Source organism: Arachis duranensis, chromosome 4 (genome assembly GCF_000817695.3).
Source record: "Arachis duranensis cultivar V14167 chromosome 4, aradu.V14167.gnm2.J7QH, whole genome shotgun sequence".
Taxonomy (NCBI): domain Eukaryota; kingdom Viridiplantae; phylum Streptophyta; class Magnoliopsida; order Fabales; family Fabaceae; genus Arachis; species Arachis duranensis.
The window spans coordinates 2,605,726-2,627,544 of NC_029775.3; the positions used below are offsets into that span (position 1 = coordinate 2,605,726).

A 21,819-nucleotide genomic window follows, 5' to 3' on the forward strand; every position below is an offset into this window, starting at 1 on the left:
TTATTTAATAATTATAAATCACAAAAATTACTAATGCCCTAACACTCCTTATAATCTAGTGGTTGTTTGAATACATCAGAGTACAATTTTCAAGCTTGTAAGTTCTTGATTTAAAATCTCAATCTAAGTTCAATTTCAACATGGTCGATCAGTGCCATCCAACTTTATGAAATATTAATGAAATATAACTTGAATAGTAAGAAAAAGAAAAAAGTGCTAAAAATGCAAACTAAAAACAAAGTGCTACACGGTGCCGTCCTAATTACAGAATAAAAAAAAATATAGATAAATAATATTATTATTAATTGTAATATTTATTATTAATACTTATAATTATTAATAATTACTTTACTCGGACTAATAATGTTATATCAGTGATCTTTTTAATAAATTTTTTAATTCAAATTACTTTTAACAAAAACCCTAAAATGCCACGCAAATGAAAACAAACTTTTCTTGTGAAAAATATGAATAAAACACTATTTCATCCAAAAAATTTAACTTACACAATTAATAAATCGTTCCACCTAAGGTTAATTTATGTATGAGCAGTAAACAATACTTACTAAAAAATTAACATTCACTAATACTATTGTCGAATATAATAGGTATATTTTACCGTCTGTGATAAATAACCCTAACTATACTTAATTATACCCTAAAGTCTAAGTACTAAACCAATAATCTTAAATCATATCCTCTAAATTAGAGTTTACCGTTTATAATTTAGTGTTTGAAAATTAGGATTTATTCGTTTAGAGTTTACGATTTTACGATTAACAGTTCAATGTTAAGGGTTTAATGTTTAGAGTTTAGGATTTTTTTTATTAGGATTAAGGTTTTAGACCTAGGTATTAAGGTTTATATTAGTACGTTAAGGCCTTAGGGGTTACGTAGAAATTGGTCTTATTGATTTGGAGTTTTCGGATATAGCATTATAGTATTAATATGAAATTTGTAAATTAATTATAATCAAACACCAACTTTTACGTAACAAAATTAGTTTTCGATGTCAATTATAAATTAAATTAAATTAAATTACTTTTAATACTGTGAATTCACAAAATTTATTGTACATATGGTTTCTAAGTAATCTTGCCATTTAAATTTACTCTGAACTAACTCCATACTCGTATATTTATGTAAATTTTTCAGTTTTTCTCAATAAAAACCTCCACCGAATTAATTACAATGTAATATTTAAAAATATACCTTTCTTTTTTATAATTACTTGCATAGTCTAATCTTCATATTTGCATCACACAGATCACTTATTATTACCTAAAAAAAAAACCCAATGTTTTTTAAAGTTTTGCTAGTATTTTAATTATAACTTCGAACATTGCTACCCTCTATCTTATGATGTGTAACAAGCTCTCCATTTTTTTTTAAATCTTTATCTCTACCACTTTATCTATAAATTTTTAACTTTGAAATTCAATGAAGTTAAATTTATCTATTTATATTTCAATTTATTTTATTATTTACATAATATCAAATGATTAAACTTATTCCTTATCTTTAATGGTTATTATTGAATCTCTTTAATGGTCTTTAAGAATAATTTTTCGGATATTTTTTAAAAATTATAAATTATTTATGCTTTAACAATAATATCTGGAGTATCAATGAAGCAAACATCTCAATAAATATTTATCTACATAATTAATATTGGTAAATTTTTTTATATAATTTTTCAGGAAAACAGAAAACTTTTCTAACATATAATAGGTAAGGAGTGGTCCTTTATTTTTTTCTATCCAATTCAATTAAAGTTGTCTACTCCAAAAAGTATTTCAATAAAACTGTGGTTTTCTGGCTAAGCCCAAAAAAATTAGTCCTCCAACTACATGTTACCCATTTTTGAACCAACCCAACAACAGTCTTACAATAAAAAGTAACGGTTCTTACAAAAAAGCTCTTTATTTTGTCATCATGGTATTAATTTTTCTTGTTGATTTACAAGGTCAGTTAACAAATTAACCCCATCAACCAGATTGGGGGCCCATACTACTATAGTATTGATAATGATTTAATTAAACTAAACACTTTGCCTTAATCACAACACTTTCCAAAAGAATAAAGCTGAGGAGTAGCATGGATAAATCAGCAGTCACAGATCTTGTTTCTTCATGGAACACTTGTCATATAAGTATAACACATACTTCTAGAATAAATCTATATATGTATATTTGTCCCCAATATCTACACCCAAAAATTTGCCAAAAAGTAATAGTTTCTTAAATTTTTTGTATTAGATTAAAAAAATATTTTTGTATTAGATTAAAAAATTATAAAACAGTAATAGTTTTTAAATTTCAATCATTATATAATTTTTTACTAATATAACAATACAGTATAAATTATTGTATAATTTAAAATATTTCATTTTTTATTCTCTTAATAAAATGAGATTATTAAATACCTATTTTTCAACAAATATTTTTAACTATGGTTCCATTTTTTTAAATATTGTCTATATATGATTTTTTTAATTATTTTATATTTTTATAGTTATGTGAAATTTAATTATTTTAATTTATTATTAGGTATATTTTAGTAAAAATTAAAGACAACGACTATAAATATAATAGTTATTTTCTCTCATGAATTTAATGATTATATTAAATACATTACTTATATACCATTTATTAGCTATATCTAATCTCAACTATTTAAATCAATCATTCGCTATAAATATATTCATATTCTCATATAAAAATGTCATTCTCATAAAAGATATACATATATATAATTTTGATGCATTGTCAATGTAAAACCATTTTACACGTATATCCAATCGCATAACGCCATATTAGCAAAAATAACTACCTTTTACATTGATCGCGTGAATAATCATCTAAGAGAACGAATATGATTGTAATTGTACAATTGTGTAAAATATTTTATACTATCAATGCATATAAAACTGGTTGGATCCAAATCGGAATTCTGCAATCTGCTGTTGAATCAGGTGCATATCAGACCTAATTTGTTCGGGCTGTGTCTAAACAACTATTATTGTTCATATAAATCATTAGCCATTTGTTAGTTATTTCTTATTGTTAACGTACTTACTATTATTCAATTGGCTGACATTTTTAAATTTAACCACTGCACCAAATTCAAATAACTACACAGTATAAAAAGTTCCACATTGCACAATTCCATAAATCAAGGTTTTGTGACATCCTGTATGTAAGAATATGATATCTCAATCAATCACTTTCTGCCTTATCATCACATTGAAATAGTTGGCACATCACTGACCTTGCCATTCAGCTAAGGAATCATCAGATTTAAGTGCAAGAGTTGTAGTCTGATTTTCTTACATGGATAAATGGATTTCATACCAATCATCAGCTTGTAACACCATTTTTTTAACAACACACACACACATACATGGTAGAGAATGGCTTCAGGAATTATGCAATCATCAAGTAACATTGCCAAATCGAGTTTATTCGGTTGCAACAAAGAACGGTAATCCCCTAACATCACAAATGAAAACCAAATTCAGTACTTATTCCAACGCTTTCAGAAGCAAAAGATAGAAAAATTCAAAATAGCTTATTACCAGCCTCCATGTCTTGAGAAAAAGTCATTATCTAGTGATATGGCAAGAGCTACTGCTACAGCTCTCTCCGCCAGGGTCAGTGGGCGAATAACTTCTAGTTCCTCCATCTGCGAAGGAAGATCATATTTATTAGTAATTAGAAAAGCACAGAAAAGTATTTTTCGAAGACAACGGACCCTACCTTGGAAGCACGGCCAATCTTCAAGTCTGGATCTGAGATCCCAAACCGAATAACATATTGACCAGCATCAGTCAAAAGCTTCACAATAAAGCAAATATATAAATGATATGTCACCTCTCAGTTAAAATGCATTATACAAGATAGAAAGTCTGAAAATTTAAACATGAAATTCTCAGTCCAATTCAGTTAGGTGACTTTAAAATACAAGACAAGCTGATAGATGATGGGAGAACCAAATTTAAATACGTAGCACTTAAGAAATAGGAAGAAAAACAAAGGCCAAAGGAGATCTAGTCATGAAAGGCTTCAGTTTTAAGAAAAATCTGAACTAATTAATTACGGTTATTAATCCATTTATAATATAGTATAGAAACCCCCTATCGAATCAAATCCTAGCCCTTGGATAGTAAACTTAAGCACAACCATCTAAGGTGGCTTCAATGGGGAAAAAATGGAAATATAAAACAAAAGTAAAATACGGCTGCTAAAATACTTAAACTACTGCATGAACTGTGATCCCTTTATTAGCGCCTTTTTTTTCTTATTCCCTTCTTTTATCCTATAGTGCTAGTTAATTCAGCGAGTTAAATATTTTTCTCATTCTGATTTCTACTGATATAGATCCATTTTTGTCATACTGGCTCTTTCCACAAGTCACTAGCAGTTATGGTTCTCATATATGAAAGCCCTAAATTTTCTTTTCTTGGCAAGAAAAAGTTATGGGGAGAAGAGTTTTCTCCATTACAATATCAGGGTTCAAACTCAAGATGATGGACCAAAAATTATCATTAATTTTTTCCAAAATAAAACTTATTCAAAAATTTGCAATCTCTTTTTTAATAATGTTTAAAAATAACTGATAATCAACAAGCATGTTTAACAAAACGTTCCAAAAGCCATTACACAAGAGTGAAAATAAAAATCATAAATGCATAAACCTACCTCAAAGCCAAAACCTCTCCAATCACGATCTATCTGAGCTAGAACCTCACCGTTAATATCTTTCAAGGTGAAAGTCCAATTCCAAAGGCCAGGATTCTCAACCACAGCAAATTGTTTATTCCTGAAAGCATTATTGTACCAAAGTTGCATTTTGCAGAACAGATTTGTCAAATAGTCAAACTTAAGGTGAGTTAGAAAGCAATGAATTCAATATATAATGCAAGTTGCTAAGGATACAAAACATGAAACTGCATAAATTTAAATAATGAAGCAAGCATTACTTCCATAGTTCCATAGACAGCTAAATTAACATACCACTTTTTTTGGTTAAGACAAACTTATAGAAAAGTGAACAACAATTTACATATAGGCTTAACCCAGCTTAAATTTTCTCAAACAGAACATTTGGATCTAAAAGACAACTAAATAGAGCAAAGCATGTTATGATTTTGGCAGTTACAAATACTATAAGTCAACACATTGCATCTTGATATTACCCTAGGTACAAATCATAGATTCTCCTCCAAAGATGCCATCTCTGGTGAACTACTCCAACTTCCTGAATAGATATCAACACAATTAACAACCGAGTTGCTGAGGAATTTAACAGTGTAACAAGGTAGAACTTCAGCGTAAATGCCATACCTTACCATCAATTTCTGCATAAATTGAGCTTGTTATCCACCAAAATGGTCTTCGAACCTAACCGTAGAAGAACATAAACTCAACTCAGGGTAAACGATAAACTAATTGAGACAGGTGTTCTACTAATATACTAGTGTGTATTAAAATTAACTTCTTATGTGCATTGTGAACAACCAAACTGGAAAGTGATATGTTTTCCTCACCCTGAAAAGCTCGTTCCCCAAACCATCAGTTATGTATGCAATGAAAGGCCGCCGTAGACGAAGAAACTACAGTAAGAAAAGATCAAACGGAATCAAATAAACAAGTATGTAAACAAAATTCATATTGAAAACATGAATAGCGCAAAAGGCAACCAAATCAAATGTGGTTTCCAAATTAAGAAATTATACCATAAATTAGATTTAATGATTCATTGTTCATAGAAGACTAACTTTTCTACCCACATAACCCAACCAATATTAGCATCCTAATTCCTAAATCATCATAACATTGCAATTCTGCTGATTCACGATTTTTAACATGATGCCAGCAATTCATGCTAAGATTCCATCCATTTGTGTGATTGTCTCTCCAATATTTAGAATTAGCATTGTAAAATAACATTGAATCAGTAGATGCAAATCTTTAAATTGCACTATTTCTACAACTATGCATTATGTTTTAATAGAAGTTAAGTTAGCTCTATCCTTCCTTATGAACATGCAATGGTGTCTAATACTGAGGCTTGTTACCTGTTGATTTAGATTGGGAGATAAACACCGAATGAGAGATCTAGAGTGAGTGCGTAAATTTGATAAATGCCATTTATGCAAATTCACGAATACCCATTACCTTGGGAACCTATCAGACAACTTTAGTTGTGTTTTCTGAATCATTAGATTAGTCATCAATCTTTTATAGGCCTAATACCATGTTTCTTTTAAGTAATAATTTACTTCCTTTTCTTAGAAAATTAGAAGTGTAGATGTCTACACTGATACAGAAATGAATAATACAGCCAAAGCATTCATCTAAATAGAATACGCAGCCATTTTGAAGTTATTAATATTACAGTATATACAAGGCAAAACAGACCATTTACTCATTAATTTCTTACCATATGGATTATACATGAAAAATAGCATTGTCTAAAATAAACAAGTACAAGAATTGAGATTTAAATTAATTAATTGGATACCTGCCTGGCAAGCACATTGCTCTGTTCACGAATGAAACCTACAGGCTATATCATAGCAACCATAGAAAACAAGTTCAAACGTAATTGTTAGTAGGAATGTAAAGAAAATACGAGCATAAACTATAACTGTCATGATGAAAAAGGTGATGACAATTATAACTAACCGATTTAGGGTAGCACGGATCTACAATGGCGTAACGATTTTCCTTCAACAACAAAAAAAAAGAACTCAACAGTCAAAGATAAAATAGTCGGAAACAAATAAATAAATAGACAAATAATTTGTTGGGAAATGTAAGAATTATGCCCCAGAAACTCAAAATGCAAAGTATGTACTGCCCCTAATGAGATGGACAAAACAAAACAGATCATTAAAATATCTCTATCAAGACAAAAACAACCATTGAAGAATAAGAGGATCACCTGCTCAAAGCCAAACACAAGATTTGCCCACTCAATATCCCTGGTAATTAGCAAGTTGGACCTCGCAACCAAAGGTGCTAACTTGGCCTAATATTAGAGAACAAATAGAGAACGTTTCATTATTTTAGTCTTAAATTTGACACAGAACCACTGATAATCTACATGACTTGACACATCATCAAGGTATAGGTTTAAAACTAGTTACACCCTAAAGTACCCATATGCTTGTTTTACATGAAGATAAGCTACTACACCAAACATACCTTCGCTATTTTTTTCATACCCCAAATAGAGATTAGCAAACTTAAGTTAAATTTCAATTATATGGCAGCCAAAACACAAACGAACTAATGGAAAATTAACTTGTCTGATTAGAAGACTCACCTCTTCGGGAGATTCTGCTTTCAAAACCTCAGAAACAGATTGACTAATTGGAGGTTGCTTCAAGAGCTTTTTACCTCTCCTTTTGACTCCGCTGTCTTCAGCAACAGAGGAATTGAAAAACCCTCTGCGATCACCATCAAGCAGTCTCATCCTTTGTTTCTCTATGGGGTGCTTCCCCATTTTCCTATCAGCAGCCCAAAGCTTCACAAGGAATTCCCTACTCAACTGATGATCAGCTTCATTTCCACGGCCAACGCCGCTTCCAAATAGCCGACACACAATGCTGGGAATGTTATTGTTATAGTTCCTAGCAACATTTTGTTGAAGACCCAAAAGCCCATAGACATGGGGATTGCTTATCTTAGAGAAGCAGATCCTACCGTACTTTGTCCAAGTCATCTTCAATCCAAAAGATTACAACTGTGATGAAGAAACATAGATTTACATTGAAGCTATGTTATATGGATATGGGATATGAAAATTGAGGGGAAAACAAAAGGGCTATGAGTAGGGCACATTTGATTCGAATAAATAATCCTTCTGATCCTTTTAACAGTTCACACACAATAAAATTCCCAGGAAAACAGATTCACACAAAAAGAAAAGAACCTTTATCTGATCCTTTTAAATGTTCGCCATTTATCTGAAATGTCGAAGTCTGCCATTTAGTTTTCGCATGTATCATCAATTTTTATTCTTAGATGTGTTCCTATCCCTATTATTCGTTATCCCTTTATTGGACAAAGCTTTTCATTTCATAGGGCATCTTTCATATTACTTGCATAATTAATTTGCTTTCTCCAATTTCTTATTTCCTGTTCATTTGATCTAATTTTCGATAGTTTTTATTTTGATCGAATAAAATTGTTACCATCAATAAGAAGACAACAATATATATCTACCTTGAACACTTATATTTAAACACCAAACCTAGGTATAACATTAGATATCTACCTTTTATTTTATTTTATTTTTTTCTTTTCTTTTCCCTCTTGAAGAATTAAAGTTGGGGCTAAAAAGTTTCTAACTAAAATAAAAAAACAGGTACCTTACTAGGTGTCAAACTTGAGTATTCATATAGCTATGTTCAATAAGAAAAAATCATAATACAATGTAATTCAATTTATTGCGTCATGCTTTAATAAGAAAACAATATCAAGCTTTTTCTCAATATTTTTATTGTGATAAATTAAAAATAATACCTTTTATCCAATAATGTGTAAAGAAAACGAAAACAGCAACTTATACAACCATATAAATACATACTACTTTGAATTTATTTGTCCACTCTCAATCTCTTTTACCTTTTCTATTCCAATAATTCTAACCAGAAGTAATAAATAGTATAATTAGATAGTTTGATTTCATGGAAAAAGTACTTTATTTGTTATTAGCTGTTGTTGATAATTTATAATATTTTTTTTAGTTTTATGTTGAACTATATACAATTTATAATAGTATTTAACAATAAACTTTATTATTATTTTCAATCATTTACTAATTTTTGTCAATTATATAATCATATCATAAAACTGTTACTTACTTGTATTGATCAGTTTTCGTTTGACAGTTGACCTTTTTTCATCTAATAGTTATCATACTCAACTTTGTGAACTTCCACTATATATGGTCAATGCTTTACTCTTAATATTTTCCTAGTGAAGGGTCATAACAGCTAGGCTTAAAATGTTGTTCATTTACAAGAGTGGGGGATTAAACCCACACCACTTAGTTATAAGACCTAGTGAAATAACTATTTGATGTAAAATAGAATGGTTAGGTAGGTATAAGTAAGTATAACAAAGAAAGTAAAAAGTTGCAGTAAAAATTGAATTAATAAAGTAGTAATAGTAGGACAGAACCAGAAGTAGTAATAGTGAGTGTCACCAACAAATTCCAACAGATTCATTAAAATTGAATTGAATAAAGTAGTAACAATAGTAATAAGCAAGCTAGTATAGAATCAAATATTATTACTTTTATATGTGGAAAAAATTCATAACAGAACCATAAGAGAGAGACCTCCAAATCATCACATAGCTAAAAATGCTATATAAGCGTTGAGACAAATGATCAAACACCTACATTGCAATAATAAAAAAAAAATGAGAAAAAAGATAAAACAAAGAGAGAAACCTGGCTCAAAGCTGTGGCCTTGAAATAAAAAGATCTCAAAAGAAGTGAAGGACTCTTCTCCCTCTCCTTCCTCTTCTCTTTCTTCTCTTTCTCTATGTAGCAGTCTTGCTCCTTGTTGTGTTTTGTTTTGATGTCATGAACTGTGATGATGCCCAATACAAACAAAATCCAAACTTTATGGGATGTTATCAAATAAAGGCTAAAATCTTGTTAACCATATAACGTAATTCAAACAAGAACAAGAGAACCAGAGAAGGGAAAGGGACTACGAACTAGATTGAAATCAAAGCAAGCCTTTTTGTTGTAGCTAGATGCTTATATATATAAAACAGTTAACTACAAAAAAAGTGATATCTCTATCTAGCTAGCTTTAATCTCATCCATGAATAAAAATGAAAGATCCTACTGAATATGTTTTCCCTATCATAATCATTATCATTCAGATCTATACACAGATCAGAAAGAATGAAGCATAAACTAGTATAAAGAACGTAACAAATGATATGAAAATTGAAACTGATGATGCATATATATTATACCGACTAGACCAACCAACAAAATTATCAAGCAGAGGCAACAAGAAGTAAGAGATATGCGATTTTGGGCTTAAATACCTAGCTTGATGACTACCAAAAATTTTCATCCATTAACAAGAAGTTAGAAATCTGCAACAAATCAGAACTGAATTAGATTCCATTGGAGAAGGTTAAATAAGAGAAAAGAAAGGATGTGGGTTACCGTCAATTGAAGGGGAAGACTAGCGCAGCAGCAACAACGGCGGCTATGAAAGAGCGACGGCGGCGCGGCGGCAACGGAGAGGGGGAGCTGGTACTGAAATGGCGGAGGTGAAATGGGGGAGTCCTTGCATTTTACTTTCTGAAATGGGGTAAATTGGGGTGAAACCAGGGGGAGAAGTTGGTTTTGAAATTCTTTTGTAATAAAATTTGCTAGTAATTTATTTATGCTATGTTTGTTTGAGAGGAAAATGGAAGAAATTATTTGGTTGAGAAAAAAAATTAGAGCGGAGAGAAAATAGACGGAAAAAAATTGGTGGGTCTACTAATTTTTTTCTCTCTAACATTGGAAAAAAAATGGAGAAAAAACTAATGTTTCTCTTTACTTTCAATTCTACCCCTTCACTTTTTTAATATATATTATAATATAGGAGTAAAATTATCTTTTTGTAGCATTTCTTTTTTTTATTTTCCTTTCATCCAAACACATCTAAAAAAAATAAAATTCTACTTAATTTCTTTTTTTTCTTTCTTTCCTTTCTATTTTCTTCCTCTTTATTTCTTTTCTTTCAACCAAACATAACCTTAAAAAAAAGCTCTAGTCCACCACAAAATTTCTTATTTTTGTCAGAATTTTTAATTATTAATTTAATTATTTTAATTTAATAATATAATTATAGTGTGTAATTTTAAATATTGATAATTAATTGATAGTCAAAAATAATAAATTCTGCTAGGCTTATAATATTCCTCATTTAATAGATATTTTTAAAAAATAGATCATTATTACAATCATATTAAGTAGTTAAAAAATTACCTGGTCCTCTCTTTTTTAGAATTGCTACACATTTAAGTATTTTTTATCCAAATTTATTCAAGTGGGTCTAATACCAACAAATAACGCACTTTTTCTTCTTGTTGTTTCAAATTCACCCATATGTTATTCTTCTTCTTTGCAAACACAAATCCTCCTCTTCCTCCTCTTCTTCTCTTCTTTAGTTATCGTCATCACAAACAATATCAAAATAATTTTATCTGGTGCCATTATTAAATAATTTCAGTTTATTTTAGTTTATTTGTGAATTAATTTCGATTTATTTGTGTGTTAATTTCAGTTCACTTGTGAATAAAAAATTTGGCTAATACTTATCAGCAACATCAAATGAACCGATAATTAACACTCAAATGAACCAAAATAAATTAAAAAAATGAAGCGAAATAATTAAAAAATGATGGCAGCAGAAAAAATCAGAATTAATAAAAATGTTTGTAAAAGATTGGTGATGACGAAGAAGAAGGAGGAGGATAAGAAGAAGGAAAGAAGAAAAACTTGCATGTACAAATTTGGAAGTAGAAGAAGAAAAAGGAGGAGAAGAAGAAAGAGGAAAAGAAGAATGGAAGAAGAAGAACCCGTACAAATTTGAAAGAAGTAGAAGGAAGAAATACGAGGATGAGAAGAAGGAGAAGGAGAAAAACAGAGAAGGAGAAGGAAAAGAAGAATGAGCACCTCATTTGAAAAGTTATTATAACAATTTGACAGACTTAGATAAGTATTTTATTTGAATATAAAGTTTTATTCTCTATTTTATTTAATGAATCCAAACTATTTAATACATTTTGAAGATAAACCTCTATATCTATTTTTATAGACCCAAATAATGTTAATATTATTAAAATTAAAATAGACAACTAGTTCGTTTATTTTTAGAAAATATTGTTTTTATTATACTAAATTCCACGGGTTTTTTTTATTCTTAATTCTTATTTAATTAAAACATCAAAATAGAAAACCTATTGAAAAAACTTTGAAGAAATGGTTCTTAAAGTCGTGAAATAACTCATTGAAAATAGAAAAAAATTTCCTATCCTGAATAGCGCGAAAAGAAAATCAAGAAGACTTCTCTTTCGACTACCCGGGTTTCATCAACACGAAAAGATGAAAGAAGACCTTAACAGAAGGACTGACATCAAGCTCCCGACATAAAAGTTGGAATTTTTTTAAGAAAGCCCCGTAATTTGGATGAAACTGAGAAGGAACAACATTACAAGCTCAAAGGATATTTATCTCAAAATCGGAAAAAGGAAGTCAAATGCCTAATTTGGTGAAGAAGTAGTCGTATGCATGGGCGTTCTTACTTATCTAAAGGAGGGAAGCATACTCTCTCCTCGGTATCGGGCACTATCATCTCGTAATTCCCCTCATCCTCTCTATTATCACATAATCTATGATGTCTACGAAATACCTTGCAGTAGTCTTTATCAACTACGAGGACACAAGAAAGGATGGGGCATCTACCCAATTTAAGAGATTAGGGAGAATTTTTGTCGATATATTGAGAACGACAAAGTGCGACATAAAAGCTACACCTACAAAATAAAGGAATCGTTACAGAAAGAACTCGAACGTCGTCTAAAAGAAGTCGGGCAAAAGCAAGTGAAACCAAAGCGCAATTTCAAAGATCCTCTACATACAGAAAGGATGGAAAATGGTGTCCCTCCTATGCTACCCGTGACAAAATTATCGTATGGTAGCAACACCATTGGAGGCAACACAAATACATTCAGCATTTATAAATGACTACTGTACTGACCCTCAAAATTCTTGAAAGATAGCTAAACACTCGACAGTAATGTCAAACAGTGAAAATAGTTCAAAAATATTTCTTAGCAATAAATAAAACAACAAATAGTTAGGTAAAGCCATCAAAGAAATCCCAAGAATCGACGACAAAAAAGCAACAAAATAATAGCGTCAATACCATTATTCAGGACCATTTAGAATAGTCTCATGTCAACAACTTTACTAGATTACCAGAAAATAAACAAAAGCACAAACCTTGATGAAAATTCAAAAAGAGGAGGGGCACATCAAATAGCAAACCACGAACGTTTCTCTCCATACTAGCAAGGCGGAACCTTCAAAAAATTCAAGATGGACAAATCTTAGAACCAAGAGTAATAAAAAAGCAAGAAAAGAAAGAGAAGACTTTTTCGCAAAGAAAGGGAGCAACGAAAGCTTTTTCAAAAATGGAAAAACAAGAAGAAGAAGAAGAAGAAGAGGAGCTAAAATGTTTTTATAAGAGAGAAGGGGCAAAATGATCCTCAACCACCCCCTCTTTAAAGATGTGTACAGATCCCAAAGAAACTGCCACGCAACGTTTTCCCCTCATTTAAGGAGGCAACATTCAAATTTTCAAAAACATATCTAGTACCCGACTTCTAAAAGGTGGAGTACCCGATGTTGAAACAAAAGCCACGACTTTCTTGAACACGGCTCCTTAAAAGCTCAAGACTCAAGCAGGGGAACTATTCATACACTGACCCAACAAATAAAGCCAGGCCCAATAAGGTAAAAGACTCAATCCAAAAAGGAGGTCTCCAACTCCCACCCGACCTCCTTAAAGAGGTCGGACACCGCGAAGGAGCCCAACTCTACTTGCCCAAGCTAGTAAATGCCTCCACAAATCTCTCCCACTATCTCTATCCTCCCTAAAAGATAGATTCCAACAAACTCCTAAGATAAAGAAAACAGTTATCCATAAATAAAGATAGAACTACTTCAACAAAGGTGGTTATCGACTCAACTATAAATACATTGCACCTCTCAGGTATAATTTACATTCTAATCAGGGGCGGAGCTAGGCTAACTATTTAGGGGGGGCGGTGTTTAATAATTTACTACAAATATTTTATATTACTATTTCTATTGATAAAATTAAAATATATATATATATATAATCTCAATCAAAGTAAGACAATAATATATAAAAATTACCACTTACAGTTTTGTATCATGAAAAGGCTATTCGACGTTTTTTTCTATTTTCAAAATCATCTATAATTGAATTTGTGTCGAAAATAGCTGCTAATTCTTTTTCTATATAGATAACCAAATTGTCTGCAAGAAATTCATTAGCCATCTTACTTCGGAGTCTTGTCTTAACAATTTTTATTGCTGAAAAAGCTCTTTCTGTTGTTGCTGTAGACACTGGTAGAGTCAAAACAAGACGTATTAATCTATCAACTATGTGATAAGTTCTTGATTTTCCCGTTTCTTGCAACTTGTTGCACAATTCAGAAAGTGTACCAATGCCTTTCAAATGATTTGGTATATCATGCTGATAATGTTGCAACTGAGATTTCAAAATATTTAGCTCATTAGAAGAAAAGTCAAGAGGATAAAACTTCTCTGCTAACTTGCTAATTTCTTCAATATTAAATGATTTGAAATTGTCCTTAGGATCCAAAGCACAACTCAAAGTCAAAAGCTCTATTGTTTGCTCATTAAATCTACTATTCAACTCTTGTATTTGAGAGTCAATTGTTGCCAAGAATATATCTATTCGATAATGATGCTCAACTGTCACACTTGGTTGACAAGATCGACCTCTTCCAAAAACATATTCTGCACTCATATTAGGGACTTCAATTTTATACTTTTCACAAAAATCTTTAACATTTGCAAGAAAATTGCACCATCCACCATCTCTTAATTGTTGAAGAAGTAACTTTGATGTAAAATCAATATGCATTGGATTAAGAATATCTTGAGATTGTTGTTGCATTGCTTGGGAAAGAACATTAGTGATTCCCATAATCTCTTTCATCAAGTACAAAGTGAAAACAAATTCAAATGACAATAATATTTTACTAACACCATAAGCCTCACCTTTTTGTGCATAAGTTGTCCCGTCTTCAATGATATTATTGAGAACAATGTTGGTAGCAGTAAATATTTTTACCAAACTGCAAATAGAATTAAAGTGAGAGCTCCATCGAGTATCCCCAACTCTTTGTAAAGTGCTTATTTGATTCGCACCTTTGCCTGTTTCTAATTCATTTTGAGCAACAAAGTTTGCATTTTCAATTGCTTGAGTTTCTTGTAATTGATCATATCTTTTTGAAGAAGCACTAACAATAGTGACAATAGAGTTTAATTGAGTAAAAAATTCATGAATTTGAAGTACCTCTCTTGAAGCTGCCACCAATGCTAATTGTAACCTATGAACAAAATAATGTATATAGTATGCTTGTGGAGAATCTTTAAGAAACAAAGCTTGCAAACCATTCCACTCACCCCGCATGTTGCTAGCACCATCATACCCTTGACCCCTAATATTTTCAACTTGGAGATTTTAATGAGAAAGGAAGAAATCAATTCTTTCTTTAAAGTTATTGCACAAGTATCAGTGACATGCACAAGATAAAAGAATCTCTCTTTAACAAAACCATCTAGTGTAACAACCTCCCTTCGCCCCTTCTAGAAACAAAATCAAATTCGAATTTTGAAAGTCAGTTAGGAGATGGGTTTAGAATTTTGAATTATGGATAGGAATCTAATAACCGCCATTCTTTTGAATTTAAAATTATCCTAACCACCTTACCACTGAAAGTATATAAATAGGGGTACATCCATAGGTAGAAGATCACTCCTCTCAAACACTAATCCTTCCCCTTCTCCCTCTACGCAAATATTTCGTGTGCAAATACAAGAGGCAAGCTCATAGGCAATAAAAGAGGCGTTAGAAAAAGAGTAGGGAATTATGCTTTTCTTACTTTTATGTTGGCATGTAATATGTTCTATTTTATTTTCTTCCATCCATGCATGGTTACCATCTTTCTTGTGTCTTATGGCATTAATTTTCTTTTACTCATCCCTTATCCACATTGATCATGTTTATCTATTATGTCATTTATGTCCTCTTGATTCATTAGTAAATACCTTCTTATGTTTTATTTAATTATTTAATGTACTTTAATTTTACCATGTGCATTTATATGACCTTTTATACCATTATATCATTAATATTTTTTAGGGTTAATAGTACATATCTTCTTATAATTGTTTTATTCAAATATGTAATATATCCTATTTTATTATGTGCAATTATATGATCTTTTATACCATTGTATTATTAACATTTTTTTAGAACTGAAAGTACACGTCTTCTTGTAATTGTTTTATTCAACTATTTAATAAACCCTATTTTATTATGTGAAATTATATGAACTTTTATACCATTGTATTATTAATATTTCTTTAGAGTCGAGAGTACCTTCTTATAATATTTTATTCAACTATTTAAAATACCTTATTTTTATGATGTACATTTATATGATCTTTTATACATTCCATTATTAATATCCTTTTAGAGTCGAGAGTACCTACTTTCTTATACCATCTTATTCAATTATTTAACATGCTCATTTTATCATCTTAGATGTCCCTCCTCTTGCATGATTTACTTTTGCATGATCTATTCTCGCATGAATCTCTTCTTGTGTATGCCTAAACAACCCTAATTGTAAATTAAACTGAGGGAATGATCATTCGGTAAGGGAATGTGACCCCCAAAGGCAAGATAATCGAGATGATCATTCGGTAAGGAAAGGTGATCGACAAACTTTTGGGAACCTTCGGTAAGGGAAGGGGACTCACATCAATTTTATATAATAAGATATCTTTATTGATATAATTATTTTCTTGTGTATGTCTAAATAACCTTGATTGTAAATTAAACTGAGGGAATGATCCTTCGGTAAGGGAAGGTGACCCCCAAAGACAAGATATCGAGATGATTCCTCGGTAAGGGAGGGTGATCGATCGAGATGATCATTCGGTAAGGGAAGGTGATCGCCAAGACATTCGAGATAAGAACCTTCGGTAAGGGAAGGGGACTTTCATTTATACCGGTTTGAGCTCAATACCTTTCATAAAAGTTATAAATTAAGGAAAAGAGAAAGTATAAGGCAAAGTTTGATCATGTCGTACGACTTCTTTTAAAATCTCGCACGTGGGCTGGAGATAGGCATGGAGGTGTTGCATAGCACTCCTACTGAGACCTTAGGTTCTCATCCATTTTCTTTTCTCATACTGTCTCCAGAGGAACATGGCACGGCGGATAGAGACGACGCAGTGCCCCCAAAGGTAACTTCTGAGTACGACCCCTCGAAGCACGCGTGGGTAGTTACGACAACAACTACCGTACTCCAAACTGTCTACTTAGGTCGAGAGTTCGGGAGAAAGAATCCCAACTGCCCGTCGTAACCTTCTTAGATAAGAACGCTTCAGCATTCAAGAAACGGTCATCCGAAGTGGTGCATCTCGAATCAGATTCCGAGACAGAGGAAGAAGAATCTGACAACCCTGACCAGGAGAAAGACACCATGGAGGAGGATCCAGAGGAGGAGTCGAATCCTTGCGAAAGTCCAAAGGTGGATCACCCACCTCGGCACCCCGTCGAGTCTTAGTTCATCCCACATAACGGAACCGGATCTTCACTGCACGAAAAGGTGTTGGAGGAAGACCACTGGTACCCCAATTCGTGAATAACTGAAGGGTCCCGATCAAGGATAGGATGGGATACAAGTATGGGAGCCTCTTCGACGAAATTAGTTATGACGTATTAGTTTCTTTGTTATAATTACCTCTAAGCATTTTATTTTGAACCATACTCATGGATAAGTTATTATTTCATATTTATTATATTCACTTCCATCGTTTTAGTGCTACTCGTTTTTCCCTTCACACGCACTTCCTCCTCCCTTGCATAATGATTAAGTTCATTTTCTATCTCTATCAAGTGTGGCATCTTATTTAAAGACATTCATAGATAGGATTTAACTTAGGGTGTTACATCTAGAGTAACAAATCTCAAAATAATGGTAATTTGCTCCTTTTTAGATTCATCTCTAGCTTCATCAACAATAATACAAAATTTGGCATCTCCAATCTCTTCTCTAATTGGATTTCTCACCTTAGTAGTAAGAATATGTAGAATTTCTTTTTGGACATCATTTGAAGTATACTTAGCATTTTTAAGAGCATTTTTCAAAACATTCTTTTTCACTCTTTCATTGTAAGATCCCAAAAATTTCAACATTTCTGAAAAGTTACCTCTGTTGCTTGAACTTTGGCTTTCATCATGTCCTCTGTATGCACAATCTTGAAATGTCAACCATCTAATGCAATCTATAGATGCTCCTAGTCGAATTTGATTCTTTTCAATCTCTTCTAATGTTTGCTTATGAAAAAGTCTGTCGATATGTTGTGATTGTTTCATCAAATCATTACATGATTTCAGCGTCTTATGATGGAATGAGTTGGAATTTTTGCCAATGTGATTCAAAAGAGCACATTCTTTTCCACTATTTACTTTCTTCCAATTTCTGAAACCATTATCAATAAAAGCATTTGAACCCGTATTAATTGAATGTTCCTTAGCAAAAAGAAAGCATGGAAAACAATATATAGCATCATCTTCTATAGAATATTCTAACCAAGATGGGAACAATTTAAACCATGAAGCTTGAAAGCGACGATGACTTTTATCACCAGAAAATAGATAATTATCAAGAATTGGTTGATTTGGTCCAACTTTAATATAAGCCCGACGGATTTCATCTCTTTTATTTGGAGGAAACTTCCAAATCATTGGTCGCATTCCAGGATCTCTTTCCAAACGAAAAACATCCAGTTAATTTGGAAGAAGTCGTGGACGCTTTGAGCTATTCAATGGAGAACTTGAAGTAATGAAATTTGATGACCCCTCAAGTATTGGAGTAGTAATAGTAGAAGCATCTTCATTCTCTTGATCTTTTTTTTTTAAATGTATCAATGATTTTGAACTTACTCATAATTCAAATGGCCAAATAAGTTCTTATAATTAAAAATATATTTAGCAAAAAGTGTAAATTACAGTCTAAATCTTTATAAAATATAAAAATTATATTTCAATTTAAAATAAAATATTAAAATTCAGAACAATAATATTAACATCCTAGTATCGACTGGGGTATCCTTCGGGTGTCTAAGCTTGGGTTCAAATCCAATAGCAACTAGAATAAAGGCGTAATTTGAACTTGAAATAATATAAAATTGTAATTAAATAGTTAACTAATAAAAAAATTAAATATACAAATTAATATATAATAACATAAACTTAATTAACAAATAATAATAAATTAACTAATTAAGTAAGTAACTAAATATATAAAAAAGAATAAAAATATAATCTTTTTTGTGAAAGAGGAGTGAAGAGTCACTTGTTGAACTACTATCTTTTTTTTAATCTGCAAAAAACAAAAAAAATAAGAGTCAAAGAGGTAAAAGATAAGAAGATTAAAGAGATAAAAAAGAAGAAGAATAGAAAAAGTTGTTACCTGAAATTTTAGAAAGTAAAGGCGGGAAGGGAGAGAGGGGGAGACTGGTTGTACGCTGGAAAATAAAAAAAGGGGATAGAGAGACTGGTTGTACGCTAGAAAATAAAAAAAAGGGGATGGAGAATAGGCTATTAGGCTGGGTTTTTTGTAGGAATTAAAAAGGGGCTGAAAAAGTTATGGAACAAAAAGGGAGGGGCTGAGAAATAAAGAAAGGGGGGACTAGACTATTTTTTTTTAAAATAAAAACTAAAATTTGGGAGGGGGGCATTGCCCCCTTTTACTTATATGTACCTGCACCCCTGATTTTAATCTACTAAAAATCTGCTTAAAACCCTTGCTAACTTAAGCACCAGAGTGTCTTACAAGAACCACTCCCACCTCCTCACGAGGAACTCGGACGGCGGCACCTCGACGTAAAAACAAGTCAAACGCTGCCTCATAAAGAGTCTTGACCTCATGTTCAGGTCCTAAATCAATGTTTTAGATAACTCTTGGAATACCTCTCACCTTCCTGAGTCCTCACTTTCAATCTCTTTTCTCTCTCTCAAAGAAAAAAGTGATAAATTCTGAAGTCTTTTCACCTACGTTTTTCTTATCGCCGTCGTCCCACCATTGTCCAGTCGTCCCTCTAGTTTCGTTCCTTTCAGTTTTAATTTTTAATACTTTAAAATAAACAAAAACCTAAGTTAGAGTGTGTTGTCTTCCGTCTTTTTTTTTGTTCATCCTTGAGAGAGAGAGAAAAAGAGAGAGAGATATTTTGTTCAGTGTTGTTGACAGCATGCTACTTAAAGAAGTAGAAGTGATTTTGGCATTTCTGGTGAAGAATAAGTATTGAAGAAGAAGAAAAAACTTTCCACTAAATTGGAAAAAGATGGAGGTTGTAATGTTTTTTTTAGTGTACTGGTTGTTATGATGAAATAGCACCATATTGAAGAATAAAGAATGTTTTAAAAAATGTGAATACTTACATTCAGTTATTTTTATATAAAATTGATAGCCTATAATTGTTCAAAAAATGTGAATACGTACATTCACATTTTAGTAATTGGACTTTTAGCCCATCAGACCTTGTTTTCATTTTTTTTGGCATAGAGCTTGTCTAATTTTTTTTTTGTTTATGATAATATACAATTACAATCCATAATAATAATAATAATAATAATAATAATAATAATAATAATAATAATAATAATAAATGCAATTGGTTATCCTAAAAGAAAAATACAATTATTTTGCTGATGAAATAAAAAATACGTATTAAAAATTAAAAGATATAAATATAATTGTTTTGCAAATGAAATAAAAAAACAAATTAAGATACAATTACATTAATAAATTTTTTTTGTGTAGTTATTTTTTATTATTCTATAACATAAAATATATAATATTATGAATTTTACACGTATATAAATCTTGATATTTAACTATTTTTTATTTGAAGCTTAAATATTATTTGGGGTATATTTTAGACTATTTTTTAAATCTATTATTTTTAAGAATTGAGTTCAAGAGTATCTCAAGTATAAAAGAACTAGTTTGAATGTTTGATGATCATGCATCATTTCGGATTCTAAGACGTTACCACAATAATAATTTAATCAATCCACTTAATTCCTCATCACTTAACTTTATGAATTTAGTGGTAATACTGTAACTATTATTTTCACTTTAAAAAAAAAAAGTTATAATATTGATGATAAATAGAGTTAATTAAAGAGAACAAAAAAAGAGCATGATATAAAAAAAAGAGAGCATCTCATAAAAAGATAATCATAAAAAAATATCTCAAATAAAAACTAACTAGTAAAAAAGACAATTTTTACTATCTTAAAATCAATTAAACTTAGATATATATACTATTTTAAATAAATGTACTCATGTATAATTTCTATCTTAATTCTTGACCCATATTAATTTGAGTGTTAAAATTTTTACAGATATAATTACCATATCATCGTTGAGAATAAAAAATTCGAAATATAAAAAATTTAGAATAGATAGATGGTGACAATATCATATTTCTAATCTATTTTTTACAATTTTATTCAAATAATTCTTAAACTCAAAAGAATAAAACAAGTCTGAACAAAAATACCTTCATTATTTATTTTTTTTTTTAAAATTCACATTCGATCTGGTTTACCTTCACTATATTTTTCCAAATTTTTATTGTGAGAAAACCGAATTCGTGGCTCTTAAGTTCCGTAAAGTGGTATGTTTTTATGTGGGTCCAACTTACCAATTTGGATAAAAATTAAGAAGTTAATCACGGGTAGATGCAAAATAATCACGGGATAGAGAAAAATGAAAATAAAATAGTTTCAATTAGTCACGGGTTGTTGTCAGGTTGTCAACTAAAATAACAACATATTTCTTCTCATCGAGATTTATATCAGAAAGTTCAGAAAGATTCGCAAACTTAGCAATGCATTAAAGTTTTTTAAGGTGAACAAAT

At 30.9% G+C, this 21,819-nt stretch overlaps 2 protein-coding genes across 4 annotated transcripts; both read right to left on the reverse strand.

The window, feature by feature from the left end:
* Positions 1-3,170: 3,170 nt before the first annotated feature.
* On the reverse strand, positions 3,171-10,379 carry LOC107482771 (altered inheritance rate of mitochondria protein 25). 3 transcript variants are annotated; one of them, XM_016103344.3, is made up of 14 exons: positions 10,207-10,379; positions 10,083-10,133; positions 9,469-9,608; positions 7,333-7,731; positions 6,949-7,035; positions 6,690-6,731; positions 6,526-6,570; positions 5,549-5,614; positions 5,346-5,402; positions 5,198-5,259; positions 4,701-4,821; positions 3,759-3,836; positions 3,578-3,684; positions 3,171-3,491 (listed from the first exon to the last, which is right to left on the reverse strand). In XM_016103344.3, the coding sequence occupies exons 4-14, from the start codon at positions 7,729-7,731 to the stop codon at positions 3,461-3,463; spliced, it is 1,095 nt and encodes a 364-aa protein (XP_015958830.1). In that variant the 5' UTR covers positions 9,469-9,608; positions 10,083-10,133; positions 10,207-10,379; the 3' UTR covers positions 3,171-3,460. The 3 variants fall into 3 exon arrangements, with proteins under 3 accessions (XP_015958830.1, XP_015958829.1, XP_015958831.1); XM_016103343.3 differs by having other exon boundaries at positions 7,333-7,752; XM_016103345.3 differs by lacking the exon at positions 10,083-10,133 and having other exon boundaries at positions 7,333-7,752.
* A 3,614-nt stretch (positions 10,380-13,993) lies between these two features.
* LOC110280389 (uncharacterized) lies at positions 13,994-15,286 on the reverse strand. The gene has a single exon (XM_021141393.1). It carries the CDS (start codon positions 15,284-15,286, stop codon positions 13,994-13,996), a length of 1,293 nt encoding a protein of 430 aa, XP_020997052.1.
* Positions 15,287-21,819: the final 6,533 nt, after the last annotated feature.

What these genes read in the sequence shown, in the direction of transcription:
- LOC110280389 (XM_021141393.1), bottom strand. Translation starts at nt 15,286, where the DNA reads ATGCGGGGTGAGTGGAATGGTTTGCAAGCTTTGTTTCTTAAAGATTCT.
- LOC107482771 (XM_016103345.3), bottom strand. Translation starts at nt 7,731, where the DNA reads ATGACTTGGACAAAGTACGGTAGGATCTGCTTCTCTAAGATAAGCAAT. An exon ending in ATCCGTGCTACCCTAAATCG is followed by an intron (nt 6,571 to 6,689) that starts GTTAGTTATAAT and finishes GCTATGATATAG; the next exon opens with CCTGTAGGTTTCATTCGTGA. An exon ending in TTCTCAAGACATGGAGGCTG is followed by an intron (nt 3,492 to 3,577) that starts GTAATAAGCTAT and finishes TTGTGATGTTAG; the next exon opens with GGGATTACCGTTCTTTGTTG.